The sequence below is a fragment of the Zootermopsis nevadensis genome, unplaced genomic scaffold (genome assembly GCF_977971745.1).
Source record: "Zootermopsis nevadensis isolate Lab colony 2312 unplaced genomic scaffold, Znev_1.0 Znev_ptg000021l, whole genome shotgun sequence".
In the NCBI taxonomy this organism is placed as follows: domain Eukaryota; kingdom Metazoa; phylum Arthropoda; class Insecta; order Blattodea; family Termopsidae; genus Zootermopsis; species Zootermopsis nevadensis.
In genome coordinates this window covers 423012-442589 of record NW_028259153.1, presented here as the reverse complement: position 1 = coordinate 442589, position 19578 = coordinate 423012, and the positions used below count along the sequence as shown (strand labels likewise).

Below are 19578 nucleotides of genomic sequence, written 5' to 3'. Positions count from 1 at the left end.
TATTTCTTTAATGACCGACTTCGCGAGAATCGTGTTATTTGCTGGTTTTTAGAAATCTCAATGAAATTACTTTGTCGGAAATTAAAATTACTATCAAAGTACGAGGCGCGTCCACAAAGTAAGTTTCCCACTCGTCCCACAGCTAGCAAACCTTATATTGCGCGAAGCGACTGTGCGTACGTGATAGAGCAATGACGTAGCATGGCGCATGCACTAACGGCACTTCCCGCGTTCTCACAGTAGCATCGTTGCAGCTGTTGAAGATGGAGGTTCTTATTCCAGCTCCCGCCGACTGTGAAGTGCGGTCAGTGATAACGCTAGGCCGCACACGGCTCGACGGACAGCGAGTCTCCTGCAGGAGTTCAGCTGGGAGGTGTTTAATCATTCACCCTACAGCCCGGACCTCGCTCCCAGTGATTTCCATCTTTTCCTACACCTCAAGAAATTCCTGTCCGGTCAGCGTCAGCGTTTTGAGAATGACAAAGAGGCGGAGATGGTTGTCACACAGTGGTTCCAATCCCAGGCGGCAGACTTCTACGACACAGGTATTCAAAAGTTGGTCCCACGGTATGACCAATGTCTCAATTCCGGTGGCGAATGTGTTGAAAAATAGCTGGACACTTGCTGTATCTGTTGCAATAAATATTTCCATGAAATTGTGTTTTGTTTCTGTAAACGGCCCCAGGGAAACTTACTTTAAGGACGAGCCTCGTAGATTCGGAAAGTCACTGACCTCAAGTGTGTCTAACATTCTTGGTCCCTTCCGCAAGAACCAAGGGCCAAATTACATTTCCCATTTTCGTAAGATAAGCATTGCTATTGGCTTGAAACCCTTGCGTACGAGAACCAGGCTGCACTGAGTTGCTCGTACTGAGAAAACAGCTACGTCTAAAACACCTGTTTAAGGGAGCCGATTTGAGAGCAGTCTTCGAGTTTCCAGCACGCACGAGCAGTGGCCGACTGGCCGGTTTCTTCCGGGACAGAAATTGCTTATGGAAATCTGAATGGGCCAAATACACTGTGGCGTTAGGCCCACGTCTTTGATCTCTCAATCTGGCTTTCATTTGAAGAAATTTATTCTATTAGTAACACATTTTCATAGTAACGAATCACTTCTGTTGTTGTTTAAGTCAAAACCGTCTTTCGTGATGTCAGGAAACTGAAGTCTCACGATCTGTTACAATCCCACGAACCTAAGGAGAATCTACGTGACTTGTATCTTGCACCAAATATTATTACAGTTTCAAAATATCGGAAGTTTCTGTGAACGAGACAAGAAATATCTCGAACGGTTTACGCTGCTTTGAAATAGTAAAATGGAGAGATCATTTCCAGACCCAGGCACAAATGGAATTATTCTGTAACGACCGACCACTTCGGTCTCAAGGAAATTCATCTGGATCAGAGCAAAATCTAATGGACGATGATAACATTTCGGTTTCAAAATCAAGAGGGATTTCGAAACGAGGTGAGCAACTCTTAGCTTCTGAAGACGGACCAAGATTCATTGCGTCCGTTGATCGCTCTGATTCTGCCTTTGTCGGCTGCGTCCTCTCGATTAAGAATGCTTGCATTTCTATGTCGAGGCACACCCCCGGGATGGCGAATTTGCGTATGCAATGTGTGTAACATTGTCCAGGCCTTTGTATCGATGTAAGTCGACAGTAAGGCTGTTTAATCAATTGTAAAAAGTGTTTGTGGCGTCAGGTGGAGGCCCCCACCCCCCACCCCGGACCGTGTTTCGCAAGTTTCTGTGACGAACCTCATCTTCTGGAAGGTGACAAACTTTGACGGTTTCTGTTCTGTTTTGGTACACGTTCATTTCTTTGGATTTAGGCTGTTTCTTTAAAGCAAAGGCCCGTGACGTCCAACGTCACAAAAGAACGGATAAATAGCAGAGTTAAGTTTTGTGTTTGGTAATAATTAATCACTTTTAAAACACAGGAATCGATAATACCTTAGCCTGATAAATAATTATTAATTTGAAGATTTCTGTCTTCTTGGTTATTGCGCTGTGTAGTCTGGTCGATGTTTACCAACGTTTCAGAGGTCATACTGCCTCCATCATCAGGGCGATGAGTATGAAGATTTCTGTCTTCTGGGTTCTTGCGCTGTGTAGTCTGGTCGATGTTAACCAACGTTTCAGAGGTCATACTGCCTCCGTCATCAGAGTATGAAGATTTCTGTCTTCTTGGTTATTGCGCTGTGTAGTCTGGTCGATGTTTACCAACGTTTCAGAGGTCATACTGCCTCCATCATCAGGGCGATGAGTATGAAGATTTCTGTCTTCTGGGTTCTTGCGCTGTGTAGTCTGGTCGATGTTAACCAACGTTTCAGAGGTCATACTGCCTCCGTCATCAGAGTATGAAGATTTCTGTCTTCTGGGTTGTTGCGCTGTGTAGTCTGGTCGATGTTAACCAACGTTTCAGAGGTCATACTGCCTCCGTCATCAGAGTATGAAGATTTCTGTCTTCTGGGTTCTTGCGCTGTGTAGTCTGGTCGATGTTCACCAACGTTTCGGAGGTCATACTGCCTCCGTCATCAGAGTACCAACGTTTCAGAGGTCATACTGCCTCCATCATCAGAGTATTAAGATTTCTGTCTTCTGGGTTGTTGCGCTGTGTAGTCTGGTCGATGTTAACCAACGTTTCAGAGGTCATACTGCCTCCGTCATCAGGACGAAACATTGGTTAACATCGACCAGACTACACAGCGCAACAACCCAGAAGACGGAAATCTTAATACTCTGATGATGGAGGCAGTATGACCTCTGAAACGTTGGTTAACATCGACCAGACTACACAGCGCAAGAACCCAGAAGACAGAAATCTTCATACTCTGATGACGGAGGCAGTATGACCTCTGAAACGTTGGTTAACATCGACCAGACTACACAGCGCAACAACCCAGAAGACAGAAATCTTCATACTCTGATGACGGAGGCAGTATGACCTCTGAAACGTTGGTTAACATCGACCAGACTACACAGCGCAAGAACCCAGAAGACAGAAATCTTCATACTCATCGCCCTGATGATGGAGGCAGTATGACCTCTGAAACGTTGGTAAACATCGACCAGACTACACAGCGCAACAACCCAGAAGACGGAACTCTTCATACTCCCCGCTGTGAAAACTTCAAACCTTACAATTATTAATTTCTTATTAATTCACTTTCACGAAAACATTTTTACAAAAAATCCTCTGAATTGTAGTCTGTGAGGAAGAATACAATTTTAGAAACAGGTGACATTCGAAACGCGTCCTTGGAGGGCAGAGAAACTGTGTCGTTGTTTCTTAAATGCTGACAAATATTTTCCCCTTAACCAGTGCAGCACTGACTTCTGTTACGTGCGCCATCCCCCCCCCCCGCGCCCCACCACACCCTGTCTTCTCCCTCACAGCATCCACGGATAAATCACGGATGAAAGAGAGCGCTGGCCTAGAAGTGCTATTTCTCGTTCATCTCAACGTGTTGAATGCCGGCACAAAAGGTGTTAATGCGGCTATTTCTAGCAGGAAACATATTTCCGCTGCTCCTGATGAAGGTGCAGGTGGAGGGGCGCCAGGAGTGCGAAGATGGATGCTTGGGTTATGTTCTTCAAAGCACGCGAAGTACCAATCTGTGCTCTCTACGTCTCCTGTGAGTTGTGGTGGTGGGGGGCAGAATCAGAGGTGTTGTCGACAATGCGTTATCTCGCTTTCTTCTTAGTTCGAATAGGGGAGTAAGGAGGTGTTAGAAGTGTGCTGATGGCGTTTTAGGCGTTTTCCCCTCTACTTACCCCCATTTCCTTCAGAATTTCAACCCACCCCCGTCACTACCATCGCAAGATACTAGGAAGTTTTTACTCGGCTTAAGTGTTGGATGAGAAAACTTTTGTGGACAAATTGTGTGCCCCGGTGTAAGACGAAATCTCCTCCGCAGTTTTGGTGCAGTGTTCACACTTGCCTGACGTCGAGATGGACGGTAATTAAGCCTTCGATAAGTGTAATTAAGAACGATGTATAATATTTATTACTTTATCGTAATTTGTGGATATTTTCGATGTTCGCTCATTACCAGTGAAGAACGCTTAAAATTATCTAAGGTCTCTCTCGTTTGACGTGACGTGGAGAAAACCAAGTTTCTTGTATCGCCAATCGCAACAAGAGATGGTGGTGTTTTGCTGTGTAAAGTGACTTCAATGCAAGTAATTTACATTTAAATATGCGCTGATCGACGTCTTCTAACAGTTTAATACGTGTTACGCGTTTTAATCTTTGAAACTTAATATCAGCTGCTTTAATAAAGAAATGTGACAACGGATGGAAGTGATGGCGTCGATTTGCGGGAATTCTGCGGATGAAGAATTCAACGTGTTTATATCATCATTTACAGATGATGACGAAGACGATGATTCTTGCAGCAATGAAACAGAAGACGATGATGTCCGAATACCTGCAGATCAGCGCCGACAGGGATCGCCGACGTCATCAGCGAGCCATAATGATGGACAGCAGAATGCTAACCACGTGTCGTCTTCGATAAACACTAGAAAATTTTCGATAGCGAGTATTTTGGGGACGGAAGGCGAGGGTCAGAGCGACTCTGGGCATCAGAACAAACGAGGGCGAGATGACGGAGCAACGTTCGTACGACCGACGCCCGTCTCGGCCGTGATGGGTCCTCCGCCCCTCAACATGGCGCTGTGTCCCAGCGCCGTCTTTGCACATCAAGCTTCGTACACGAATTCCGCCACGGGAATGATGCTGGAGATGATATCGCCAAATTCCGTCGCTTGCAGTAGCGAGCACCTCAGCTCCTCTTTGCCCTACCCGGCGTCTCTGGCGTCGGCCTCTGCAGCGTCGCTGTTGTACGGCGGATGGTTTACCGCGTCGGCCGCGAACAAGGCGCCAAGTCAGCTGTTTGGACTTCAAGGTAAGTTCCTCGGGGGAGGAAGATCAAACCAAGAACTCTCGGTTCGTCCAATCAGTTTCAAAAGCCGTCTGTCTTATTAAAAGTGGTTTCGGTAACACAAATTCTCTTGTGCGTTAATCACGTCAGTTATTCTTCTAGATATTAACGAATTTCCGCGCTTTCGTCGGATTTTCCCCCCGAGTGATCAAATGATTTAAACATTTTTTCCGAAAGTTCGTGTCCCATTGTAATTTATACCGTCTCAAAATTTATGTGAAGAGACCACGAAAACCGGCTCACGGAACAGTGGTTTCCGGGTCGATATTCGAATCGGTTTTTCTGTTATGAAATACGGGTCTCCTTTCGAATCTCTTCCCACAAATTTTTGAACGCGAAGGAAGAGCATTTGTTATACACACGAAACAAACGTAACAAAATACGATTCGCCAGATCAAAGCCGCGTCTCATGTTACACGCAAAAGTGCAGACCATAATTTTCTACATCTCCTGTCAGATTAATTGCCACGGAGAGGATATGCGAAGTCTCCAGTTTACTTTGACATCTCTGAAACTTTGAAGACTGCATCGTCTTATGGCAGATGACGTCAGAATTAGGTTTCAGCGGTGTCAAACTCCCAGACTGTCTTATCCTCTAGGTTTTAAAACATACAAGCAAAACTATAGCTGTAACTTACGTTTGGGTGTAGAACATGGTCAGTCACGGACAGGGAACGCGGAGTTCAAGAACAGAGTGTGTTAAGAGGATGGAGTACAATGAGCTTAGTCGATTTTCACTTCTCACACCAAATCACGACAGATTGAATGCGCTGGATATTTAGTGTTGTAATTCGGTATTAACTCCTGAATACCTTGAATCCAATTATATTTTTAGAAGCACATCTTGTCAGGGGATCGACCTCACCCCAAAGCTACTCAAGATAACACAACAGAAAATAACACGTTTGTAGTCGAACCGACAGCTCCCGTGTTCCAGCGGTCCAAAGCCGTAGGACTTGTTGAAAATCCCACACGGAAAAGTCCTCCTACAAAAGTTAATATTATGCTCCGTTAGTCAACAAATTTCTCGTCTTTTATGGAATTAAGTTTCATTGCCTCTACGCAAGAGTCCTCTGTGACAGCCGGACTCTGTTTCCCATTTTGATATTTAATTTATTTTTAAGACTCATTTTAATATTTTCTTGTGGGTGATTCTTTTCCTTCAAGAATTACGAAGATAGATTGAATGCATTTCTAATTCGTGCTACATTCCACATCAATTTCGCCCTCCCTGGTTTGGTAATTAAAAGAAAATTAGTTCGTAATGCAGTTTATTGGAAGATCTCGTTATTCGCCCAGCTTAGGTCCACTTACCCTGTTCTAAAACGCTTTCAAAATGCGTTCTTCCCTTAACTTGAGATGCTAAGTTTTATGCCCGAACAAAATGTAAAAATTTAAGTTCTGTAAGTTTTAACATTTTCATATTTTGGTAACAGCAATTCTGTTCTTTGACAAGTTGAGCGAGTGCCAATCGAATTTTCATTGAATATCCTACACCATAAAGTGAGTGGGTTACAGCAGGCAGAAACGCAAAATATTATCAGCTGAATTCAGCATCTTAAAGATAATTTCAATATTTTACACTCGTTCTAAATTTCACGGATGTCCGTCTGTCCGCAACTTCTCCGCCAGTTTCGCCAACATTTTAAGCCTTGGTCTGATCTACGGGTTTAATTAAAACAAAATTAATTCTTCTCGGACTAACAGCCTTGTCAGGATGGTTTAATGGAGAAAACACCGACGTTTCGAGAACCACTTTCGTCCTCGTCCTCAGGGTACTTAGTCGAAGGAAACAGTTTATGGTGACATTTGCTAATATTCTTTTCTAACATCCAAATGCTGTATGGAAGTTTATAATTTCACGTGGTTTCTGGTGCGTCGAACCTTGTGAGCTGTGAAATATAATGTTATTAAATCGCAGACAGCGGGTTATGTCTGCAGCAGAACAGCTATGAACAGCTGCGTCAGTCGGTCGTAAGAATTAGTAGTGAATGCAACTAGAAACTTCCGTACGGGCACTGAACCTGCGACCCGCGGCATCTCTTCAACCGGCTCTTTTGAAGCATCAGAAAATGAGTTAAAACTAAGGTCTAGAGTACAGAAAATCGGGGCGAACGCCCCAGGACCCGCTTATGGTATCATGGAATATTTTTTAACTTTGTGGTTTGAAGACGATTGATTTTGTTGAAAGAGAGAGTTCATTATTTGGTTGGACTCTGGTATCAGCAATAGCCACTGAATCCGGTGGCTAAGATAATCTTCGATTACTGAAATGGAGCGTGAGAGTCCTCTGAAAAGGATAGAACACATGTTAATTAATTATCCTGCACGTGGCACGTAGTTTGGGCAGGGAGAATTCGCTTATCAGTTCTACAGAAGATTTTCAGTGCTTATTTCTGACACCGATGTTAAAACCTTCTACTGGAACACGTGAGAATTCTGAAATTTCGATTTGCGACGTGTTTTAAGGCGTCTTGTCATCGCACGTGAACACAGAAGACGTGTTTATTATAGAATTGAGGGTCTCGTGTCGATTGTATCACGGTCAGGGTCTTGCAATATGAATAATTTCAGTTTGCTTTTGGTTTACAATTACGTTAATTCTTTCTCGGCCCGAAATGTTCTATTCAGAGTTCATGGGAATCTTGTTACTGGCGTGTGTATACTTTAGATAACTGAGTTAGATAAATTAAACAAAAACACATTAAATAATGTCTTTATTAAAAACGTAATTTGATTCTTACTGAGTAAGTCCTCAAGACAAGTGGAGGAACGAACGTCTTGTGTTTGATTTCTAGTTAAAGTTTTGCTGTTTTTTGAAAAAAAAATACAACATTGGTAGACGTTAGAACCAAGTGGTCGTGTTGTTGAAATAATTGAGTTTTTAGCCCGAAATTTTAAATTAAAATTAAACGACTTTATTGGCCATACTAAAAGTATTTGTATTTCAAATCCGTTCTCCTTTGAAATCGGCGATGACCCAGAATAATAGCAGCATGAACTGAATGAAATGCAGTGCATAGCTCGAAACAGGGAGCTTTTCTTGCCTTGCTTTCTTCTTTAATAATATTTATTTCGGTTATCGGAAGTTCTTCAGTTAGCACGAGATTTGTCAATTGTATTTAAGTAGCAAGTTACACCTTTCAATATGGCACATCTGCTCATGAGCTACACAACCCACTTTTTACTGCAGTATCAGAAGGGGCCGTGCTTCTAAGTACAACTTTATTTACAAAAATATGCATATAATAGGGTGACTCAAAATATTTGCGCAGAACAAATAACTGTTCAATTACTGGCACAAAAACGCAATCTGGTTATTTCACTGGAAATTTTTTAAATATTATACTATTAATTTAAAACATACTGTAGGCGTGAAATTAGAAAAATTGTTAGATGTGAAGGTGACACAGTCCCTCGCCGTAGCCGCGCGGTCTGAGGCGTCGTGCTTCGGACCGGCGATACGGAATGCGCGCTGGTTCTCGTGAGCTTTCGACCGGTGTCAACCCAACATCGTGAGGAAATTGGGGAGCTACAATCCGGTCATGAAAACTAGCAATGGCTGGGGGTTGGTCGTGGTGACGACACGTCACTCTGTATCTGATTGGATGATCGTCCACCTCTGCTTAGGCATGTGAACGTGAGGCTTTGGCTCTCAGAGGGCTCTTACCCCACGGAAAAAAGATGACACATTCCAAGTTAAATGTTGTTATACCTTATCAGGACATGACAGTTCGTATTTTTTTATTAGGTGGAGACCAAAATATGGCGTCGAGATGTTCAGCGCAGCGACGTTGTATTTCAGCGAGAATACTCCGCCTTCGAGAAGGCTCGCTTTGAAATTTTGTTAAATGCGAATAAGACGATCATCTGAAATTTGTGCTCGTAAGCTGTGACAAACATCCAGGAAACATTACAACACAAAAATGATTAATGTAACCACAGAAATACTGAAAATTTGAAAAATGCGTAGAGTCGAAGCAGAAACAAGGGTGAAAACATTTACGCTGAAAATGACACCCTTCCTTTAACCCTCTGAAGCCTACTTAATATTTGATATTTCAGTCCGTACCGCAAAGAAAACACAAGGCTTCATCATTAAAATCATCTATTACTTTACGTTGTTTACGATGAAAATCGTAAGATATCCACAAATACAAAATTCAGGGTTAATAATTTTTAAAGAAAATTAATAATTTTTAAAGAAAATTATTTACAAGGTTTAGCATGGTGCTTATATGAATGTGCTGATTATTCAAACAAAGAATTAACATGACATTTCCGGTTATACTACGTGTGTTTTAATTTTATAAAATATGATACAGTTTCTTAGCTACATGTTGTCTCAAGCTGTATTAAATAAAGCTCTTTTAACATGCATTAAATATTATATGTCGTAATACTTGCATAGCTCGTATCCCATGTCAAGTTTCGTAAAAATCTGTCAAAGAACTGAAGATGTTTAGTCTATACTAAAATTATGTCAATGCCTTTACGTAGAATGAAAGTCAAAATGTTCGACACTGTTCTTAACCTTGTGTCGTGATATCCCGTGTGTTAACTAATTTAGAGTACAATTTTATCATATTTTATCAGTCTTTAAGGATTAACATATCGTGGCACTTTGCATTTATAAACGAATCCAGTTTTAAAGCCTTGATAATCCACCAAAGTCACTTTGAGGTAAGAATAATTGCTGATGGAGGCCCAGGACAAAGTCCTCAGGAAAATAATCACATTTTAGAAGTTTGAAACAAAGTGAAATGAAGATTTCAGGTAGGAGGTTTCTTGCAAAGTTAACACGAGAAGCAGTACATGGTGGGGAGTGTTCAATTCGGCTTTCGGGGACTGAAAATGAACGAAATTCTTTTTGGTCGTCGGTGGAACTGACTCAGAATTCAGTTCAAGTGCCGGCAACACAGGGACGTTTAAATTCCGTGTGCAACATCAGCACTGCCCCAACGATTCTGCTAAATTCTGAGTCAAGTTTTCCTTAAATTTTACGTCGTTTGCATGCGATATGTAAGATGGGGTACAGATTTTAATTAAATATTTTGAAATGACTAAGGAAAACCACGAAAACCTTCCTCCGTATTGAAACTGGTTTACAGGTAATGAAAACTCGGGTACCATAAAAGGCGGAGGATGTGTCAGCTGTTAAGGTTCTCAAGAAGGACTCTGCCCCTTGGTTAAATTCTAGGCTTACTGATTCGCCAGCGAAGGTGTGTTTAAAATACAGGATATTCGCGGACGGTTCACGGATTCAGGTACCGGCTATTTTCGAAGCTATTCCCCCGCAAGTTTTAGGACATGCTGTATAGATCGGCATCATTTTCATAACACCCTGTAGCCAGAAGTAAGACGTAAAGGGGCTCTCATTGTTTATTTTAAAAATCGTTATCTTTTCGTGTCATTTAAAAAAAATGCTAAGTAATAATTTTACCAGTTGTTTATATGGTTGTAAGACGTGGTCTCTTACTTTGGAGGAAATACACAGACAAATATTATTTAAAACAAATAGAAAAGGAAAACTAAGTAGGTCTGTGAACTTTGCCTATGGAATGTTAGTGGCTTCTACGCATCAGCCAATGTCACAAAGATACTGAATCTTGGATTTGTCGGAGAGCAAACAAATACTTGACTCTTCCTTTAACCCTTTGAAGCCGAAGATCGTCTGAATATTATTTATGAATTCAGTCCGTACCGCGAAGAAAACACTACACCTCACCATTACGAAAATCAGCTGGTTAACCCTTTGAAGCCGAAGATCGTCTTCATAATATTTACGAATCCAGACCGTACCGCGAAGAAAACACTTCACTTAACCATTAGAAGTCGAATCAGGCGGTACCACATAAGATTTAACAAAAGAACATCCCGGTCAAAGCCTTAATCAATTTTTATAATGGGGCTGGGAAATATGGCTCGATGATTAGTGAGTGACTGTCGAGTGGTCATTGGACATCTAAAGTTCGTGTCGTAGTGTTAGCCTGTGACCACAATCATTCTTTCCAATGTCTTCCGGCCTAGTTTCGAACCCGGGACGAGCCATGGCTGCAAACTATTCGATCGCTACATTCGGTGACGAATTAAGACAGAAATTGGCCATTAGAGACGAAAATTAAGAAAAAAAAATTGTGAGGGTTGGGGGAGGTGAGGCTCAGAATCGAATCAATTGAGGGTCTTCGGTTCGTGTCAGAAAATCAGTCGCGTGCAGTTTTCAATACTTCAAGCCCGTTTGTTAGGAATCACAACGCAAATAAGCAGTAAATATCAGACGAAACGAGTTTGTTGGTCATTAATGCAGTTCAGTGGTAAGCGATTTCTTTAGTTGTAATTAAAAGCAGGTATATAGCATACTCATGAATAATTTACACAGATGTGTCGAGTGTGTGCAAATACACACATCCATTCACAGAGATATTCTAAAACGACGTGCTTAAAGAATAATGATAACTTAAGTATTTGAATTAAGCTCTCGTGTTTACACGCATATATACGGAATTTTAAGTTGATTTAATCTGCCCTTGGCCATGGACTCTTTGTCTGTCCGCTTCTGACGTACAGCCATTAAACGTGGCATGAACACTATGCCTCATGGTAACATGGCGACGTTGAGGAGATTTGACGGACCGGAACGTTTTATGTGATGGTACACACACATACATTTTTTGTTGTTATTGAGGTTAGATTTAGGAGACGTAAGACATAAACGTTGTAAAAGCTGCAATTTATTCTTTGTGTTAAGTTTGAAGACGACAATGAATAATTGCGTGGAACTTAATATAACCAAGGATCACGAAATCCCTACAATCTTAATAATCGAATGATAATGGAAGTGACAATTAGAGGGGCTGACTCTAATAACGAACAGTGTTTGGTTAGGTTAGGTTAGGTTAGGTTAGGTTAGGTAAGGTTAGGTTAGGTTAGGTTAGGTTGGGTTAGTTTAGGTTATGTTAGGTTAGGTTAGTTTTGGTTAGGTTAGGTTAGGTTAGGTTAGGTTAGATTAGATTTGGTTGGGTTGGGTTGGGTTGGGTTATGTTAGGTTAGGTTAGGTTAGGTTAGGTTAGGTTAGATTAGATTTGGTTTGGTTGGGTTGGGTTGGGTTATGTTAGGTTAGGTTAGGTTAGGTAAGGTAAGGTTAGGTTAGGTTAGGTAAGGTTAGGTTAGGTTAGGTTAGTTTTGGTTAGGTTAGGTTAGGTTAGGTTAGGTTAGATTAGATTTGGTTGGGTTGGGTTGGGTTATGTTAGGTTAGGTTAGGTTAGGTTAGGTTAGGTTAGATTAGATTTGGTTTGGTTGGGTTGGGTTGGGTTATGTTAGGTTAGGTTAGGTTAGGTTAGGTTAGGTTAGGTAAGGTTAGGTTAGGTAAGGTTAGGTTAGGTTAGGTTGGGTTGGGTTAGTTTAGGTTAGGTTGTTCCAGAATTTAGAAAATATTATCGATGAGAAAAAGTTTCATATGAAGCTATTTAATTTCGAGAAATTAAACTGTACAAAATTTAGATAATGATATCAGGTCAAAATCTGGAAAACTTGGATGAAAATGTAGGCATTAACTGGACTGGGAAAGCTTGAAAAGACAATATCAGAATTTAGGTACAGACCGTCTAGAGCAGGAATTCACACCCTTTTTCGCTGGAGTGCCACTAATTATAATTTAACACATTAAATGTAACACTGATCAAATGTGTTCGGGGAAAACTTATCTATATTAATATTATCTTTTGATTGTCTTTCTTAGTTCGCGTACCACTCAACATTGGCTCGCATATCATAGGTTGAGAAACGCTGGTCTAGACCAGTGGTCTCCAAATTTCAATTTAATTTTGTTTTGTATTCTTGTATTGAATTGTAATTGTGTTCTTATGGTGTGATGATAGATATAAATGCATAACATGTAAATTATTTATAAATAAATAATAAATATAATAAAAATTACACTTAAATATTTATTTATTTATTTATTCAGGGCGTGCGTGCTACGTTTTTTTGGTGAATAGGGTTGCACGACCAAAAAGTTTGGAGACCACTGGTCTAGACGATTACAAGGCAAGAACAGCCGATTGTCCGTTTTAAAGAACAGATGAGATGAAATAATCTCAATTGCAGTGGCCTCAGAATCCACGCCACAAGACAGTTGACAGAATGAGGAAAATCTTGCACGTTCAAATATATTTTGATTAATTTTGGAAGCTGCTTTTTCAGCTACGTTTGATTTACGATGTTAGTCAGACGAAAATATATTAATCCAATCCAATAATATCAGAGGATTGTCATTCTGAGACTCAGATTTGTAGTGGAAATTTGAAGAGATGTAAAACTCCAGGTACTTATCAAATTCCTCAGAACTGGTCCGGACTGGACGTGAAACATCACCTTTAAGATCCAAGTATTTGTTAATTCCATGTGGATACAAATAAGAATTTCTAGAGCAGTGGAAGAAACGCGTTAATTCTCGCATTTAACGAAACGTGGCCGTGAATCTGCATGTAATAATCGCGGTAAATATAAAACACGTCTTAAGTGCTATAGTAAATTGGGAACTATTTATTTAAATTTTCCTGAAGTGTACTGTAAAATTTGGTCACTTTTTAAAAGGTACTCACCAGCTATCTCAAACACAAAATTCATATTTGAGGTCCATCGCAAATTTCTATCGTTTACAACGCAAAAAATATTTCTATTGACAAAATGGTTCGTTTCACATCACATGATACCAGTTCTACGCATTCGTAACTACGTCACTAACACTCAGTTCTCTGGGGTCTTCTGAATGACCTGTCTCTTCTCTTTTAACCCGCACAGAATCTCGGACGTGAATTTAAACCCTTTATTCTTACGCAAAGATGGATTTTTTTAAGTCCATCAGCCGTAAAGACGTTGATTTTGTACAGACTTTCTTCAATGTTGTTCAGTTGTCTTGTTGGTTCTGATAATTAATTTGTGCCATTTTTTTTAAACTTTTGTATACTCCGCGGCTGGAAACTTAAATGTAAATGAACGCAGGTCCAGTGTCTCTAGAACCTTCAGTTGATTTGAATCGTTAAATATATATAGAAAGGAATCACAGTATCTGTTAGGTTTATTTATAAAGTACGGTGACACATGTAATATTGTTCAACTTTTCTTCATAAACACTTAGAGAGATGGTTTTCCCTTTAAGTAAAGTAGTTTTGGAGGAGTCTGTCTAATCATACTCCAGAAGGAAATTCATTACCCTGGGATTATTTTAAAAATTATGTATATGGCGGAACTGATAATTTGAACAGATCTGTCGCAAAAGCGTCCTGAAGAGTACTTAGTAACAACAGTCTCATATATTACAGATTTTCTACCTCGTCGATCAATTAAGCAGGCAACTTGCTTCTACTTAAAATAACGGGTATCATAGTAACGCTGTTTTGCGAGAAAACATTCTTTACACGCTCGATGAAAAGAGAGCTTTACCATCACAAGAAACAGTTCTTGAAATTACTAACCTAACCTGACGAAAATAGAATTGGCATTATAGTCCACTTTTACAATTGATGGGAACTATTCTGAACACTTCGCCACAGTTCATTTGTAAAATTTTAGTACAGTGAAGAAGCTTATTTTCAAACACTTACCGCTAAGCTAGACTTTCTGTTAACAGGCTGAGCAGACATTATATACATCCATTTATTAATTCATCCATTCTCTGAGATGTATATTATTCAACGTCATTTAAAAATTCCAAAATATTTATTTAGCAGTTCACTTGTAAATATGTTTCAGTTGATATGAAGTTGTGTATACGACCAGTAACCATAGTAACTTGTACGTTTAATTCATTTTGCTTAAACAGCTTCAGAGAGTTTTTATTTTTACATAGAAATCTCTCTCCTAATGATAAATATTACTGTCATAAACGTTGTGTAACATTGCAGATACATACGAATTTAAATGGGATGTCAGCGTGGACTTAACGCAAATTTTCATCTACCAACCACAGATTGCAGATTCGTACTATACTGGAGAAAAAAGAATTGAAAATGTAATTCTTATGCTCAAGGAAGGCGTTGATTCTGTTAGAAGGGAAGTGTTTTAGAACATTCTGATTAAATTCGTTGTATTTCAGTAAAAGTTTGCAACAGAATCAGTTCTGAGCAGTCAAAATATATGTTCATTACCTAGTCAATAGGCTAAAAACTGCAGGGTATACAAAATAAGATAGCAAATCAGCTCTAATGACAAGAAAATATGTTGGAAACTGGTACCGAACGTGAAACTACACCAAGAAAGTATTTAAAATGACACAGGTGTTAAGGACAACATCGACGCGAGGGGTCACACGCCTGATAACAGAACGGAATGCGTGCTGTGGTCTTGCTGAGAGATTATGTACATTTTGGTTTTCTCGATCTGTACATGACGGAAAATTTTATTGGCAATTAGCAATTTTCCACTTGAGGCCTGGGTTTGTATGCGTGGAGCGGCGAATTCTTAGACCGACCGGTATCGGGTTTTAGAAATGCAACGACGACGCAGTTAAATCTGCCAGGCATGAGGAGAATTTCCTTAGCCGATTTGTCAGAGTTCTGTAAGAGCTTACACGTCGTATATCTTGAGTTCAGAAGTACAACGAGGGGTTTCTGTCGACCGCATGATTAGCCGTGGTTTTCGGTCCCCACGTTCCCCTGATTTAACACTCCGTAGCTTTAAATTTTTACGGAAGTTTCAAAGGCAGCGTGGAGAACTTAAAGAGTCGACGTTCGCCGTCAGATTTCAGCAAATTCCGGGGATGGCTAACAGCAACACAACATTTTCATCATCTCCTGTGCTGCTGGTGATGTTTCATTACACTTTCCAAATGACGTCCACACTGCGATGGTTTACCGCCGACCTAAAGCCACCTTCAGCGTCTGTTTCCTCTGCGAGGTCGCGGCCCTCTCGGACAAAGAGGACGTGGTACGTCCTGTATAACTTTTTGGAAGTGACATAGACGGTTATTCGAACTAGAAATGACGCTTAATTTCTCATAGGAATGTTTCCAAGGCAACCGGACCGAAGGAAATTAAGTATTTAGTCTGCTTCAGCATGTACCTTCTTCAGACACTTCAGTTGAACGGAACGAATTTGTCTAATGCCTTAGATGAAGTTGATCCAGCCACTGGGAAGTTGGAAAGTTATAAATCTCCAGGAATTGATCAGATTCCAGCAGAATTAATAAAATCAGGTGGCAAAGGGTTACATATGAGGATCCATTAGCTTATTCAGTTGATTTGGGATAAGAATTAATCCATAATTATTCCTTTTCATAAGAAGGGGGACAAGACTGAGTGTGGTAATTACCGAGGAACTTCAACCTCATACAAAATTCTATGAAAAATTCTTCTGGAGAGATTAACTCCAAGTACCTTTGATTCAGGAGCTTTGTCTGTTGTTTTTGTGTACAAATGAATCATTTAACGTCTTCCTCACTTATTTTCCTGTTATTTGGGTTTAATGACGTGAGATGAGAAGTGAACACAATTTGTTGCCTTTCTGAAGCCGTGGCCGACCTGACACCAGTCGCGTGGGCGTGGAACTGGAGCTCACGGTCTGGGTCACATTGAATGAGAGTGTGTCCACTGATCATGAATTTTGTGCCCGAAGCTTGCTTCACAACAAGAAACATTACGGCAGTATTGGAGTTCACAGGTTTCAGAGATCATAACAACATGTACCACGTGACAAGAGTAATAAGCTGTTTGAAAATATGCTTATCGATTTGATCACCTTCTATTTGTCATGACACACGTGGCACATCACCAGAACGGCAATTGTGAACTATTTTACTTTTATGTCCGGAAATAACTCTTGTAAAATGATACAGATTAACGCAAGGTGTTGGGAGGAACACAGATTGCAGGTGTTTGAGAATCGGGTGTTGAGGAGGATATTTGGGCCTAGGAGAGAAGACGATGGGGCGTGGAGAAAACTGCACAATGACGAGCTTAAAAATCTGTACTGCTCCCCCAGTATTGTGAGGGTGATTAAGTCGAGAAGAATGAGATGGGCTGGGCATGTAGCACGAATGGATGGTGCAAGAGGTGTGGAAGCCTGAGGGGAGACCTAGACGTAGATGGGAGGATAATCTCAGGCGGGATCTATGGGAGATAGGAGTTGAAGGAGACTGGATTTTGTTGGCCCAGGACAGGGTCCGGTGGAGGGCTTTGGTTAATTCGGTGATGAACCTTGGGTTCCGTAAGCCATCTGGTTGGTTGGGTCCACTATTTGGGAAGCCTGAGGGGAAGAGACCTCTGGGGAGACCTAGACGTAGATGGGAGGATAATCTCAGGCGGGATCTTTGGGAGATAGGAGTTGAAGGAGACAGGGTCCGGTGGAGGGCTTTGGTTAGTTCGGTCATGAACCTTCGGGTTGTATAAGCCATCTGGTTGGTTGGGTCCACTATTTGGGAAGCCTGAGGGGAAGAGACCTCTGGGGAGACCTAGACGTAGATGGGAGGATAATCTCAGGCGGGATCTATGGGAGATAGGAGTTGAAGGAGACTGGATCTTGTTGTCCCAGGACAGGGTCCGGTGGAGGGCTTTGGTTAATTCGGTGATGAACCTTCGGGTTCGGTAAGCCATCTGGTTGGTTGGGTCCACTATTTGGGAAGCCTGAAGGGAAGAGACCTCTGGGGAGACCTAGACGTAGATGGGAGGATAATCTCAGGCGGGATCTATGGGAGATAGGAGTTGAAGGAGACTGGATCTTGTTGTCCCAGGACAGGGTCCGGTGGAGGGCTTTGGTTAATTCGGTGATGAACCTTCGGGTTCGGTAAGCCATCTGGTTGGTTGGGTCCACTATTTGGGAAGCCTGAAGGGAAGAGACCGCTGGGAAGACCTAGACGTAGATGGGAGGATAATCTCAGGCGGGATCTTTGGGAGATAGGAGTTGAAGGAGACAGGGTCCGGTGGAGGGCTTTGGTTAGTTCGGTCATGAACCTTCGGGTTGTATAAGCCATCTGGTTGGTTGGGTCCACTATTTGGGAAGCCTGAGGGGAAGAGACCTCTGGGGAGACCTAGACGTAGATGGGAGGATAATCTCAGGCGGGATCTATGGGAGATAGGAGTTGAAGGAGACTGGATTTTGTTGGCCCAGGACAGGGTCCGGTGGAGGGCTTTGGTTAATTCGGTGATGAACCTTCGGATTCGGTAATCCATCTAGTTGCTTAGTTAGTTAGTTAGATGGAAGGCATCGTTATAAGACAGTGGTAAACTAAATTGCCATTAATTCTCCTGCATTCGTCATCACACTTGTTTAAGTCTTAATTTTGGCAAGCAAATAGTTTATCAACTTATTTCTTCACAGTCGCACTTACGTCATTTTTCACTTTTGGCTTCTTCCTCATGTTTTCGTTTGCAGATGGCACTGGTTGTCCTTCCAAAGTAAATTTCTGACTCTTTGTTTCCAAATATAAGTGTGATGGAAGATATTCTTGTGACGAGGCTGTGCGCTCAAGATGAGCCTATGTGCCATCTGACTTCTGCTGTTAATTTCCACCAGCAGAATTTTTGTTCGATGAGCGTTGTTTGTCTGTGTTCCATTTTCAATGATTTCAGACACAGATTCTCGTTTCTTGGCTTAACGGAAGATGCTTGATTAAACACAAATATTTGTCTCACTTCCTTTAAGTGTCTTCACAAAGCAGACTTAACATGTTCACCATTTACAATAAAGTGCAATGTGTGTCATCTTAATTTCCCTGTGTTTTCGAGGTTCATCACTCGTTCTGCAATATCATCGTCGGGTGTGGCCAGCAGTGAATCGATTCTTCCCCAGTTCATTAATCGGGGTCGTCCTCCCTTTGGACACAGCTCAGTGTCAATTACTGAAATTTTCGTTAAATAAACTACAAATCATTGCTGAAAAATTAAGGCTAATTCTCCGAAATTTCATTTTAATTTCTGGCTAGATCTAGTAATCCATGGCCCCTGTAATGCGTTTTCTTAAAAAAGACCACTGCAGTCCCACAAACATGTCAGGGTGCAGTTTTGCAATGAATCAATGCCTTGGTTTAACCATCACTTAAACAATAATCACGTGACCAGAATTTTAGGTTATGATTGATTGGAATTTGGTGGAACAAGTCACTACAGCCTCCTAGGTAACCGCGTTTGGTCAAACCATGAGGTTTACAAGTTAACTTGTATAATTTGGATCTGTGTTACGAGCGAACGGTACGGCGTAAAAGATTTCTCCCAGACAGGGGAAAAAGACACCGACTTTCTTTTTCAGAGATGTGAAGGATTTTAGCCCGCAGGTCTCTCACGACATTTTACCAAAAACCGAGTTAACAAACACAACTCTGTCATGAAATAAAAACATCATTCAGGGGTGGGCGAGCATGGCGGCCGCACAAGGCACCTAGCAGAAGGAGAACTCCTTTCTTATCTAAACCAGCAAATGTGAAAAGCTGTTTGCTGTATTACTTTGTCGTGACACGTACTTAAAACGCTTTCTACTGCTCTTTCAGGAACAAAGACGTCCTAGACACTTTTTAATATTATGAAATCATTGTTCATTGAACGATGATGAATCATGTAGCGATTGCCGTTTGGTTAACGGGGTTCAGCTTTTGACCTAGTGACAAATCTCACGTCCAGGAATGAGGAAATTCGG

General features: G+C 41.2%; 1 protein-coding gene across 1 annotated transcript in view; it reads left to right on the top strand.

Annotated features, from left to right (window-relative positions):
• The first annotated feature begins 3514 nt into the window (after positions 1 to 3514).
• Positions 3515 to 19578, top strand: part of LOC110826811 (uncharacterized) — a 26137-nt gene continuing 10073 nt past the window's right edge. The window contains exon 1 of the mRNA XM_022057827.2: positions 3515 to 4917. Within this exon, the coding sequence (XP_021913519.1) occupies positions 4305 to 4917 (613 nt within the window). The 5' untranslated portion in view covers positions 3515 to 4304. The remainder of the gene's footprint in view (positions 4918 to 19578) is intronic.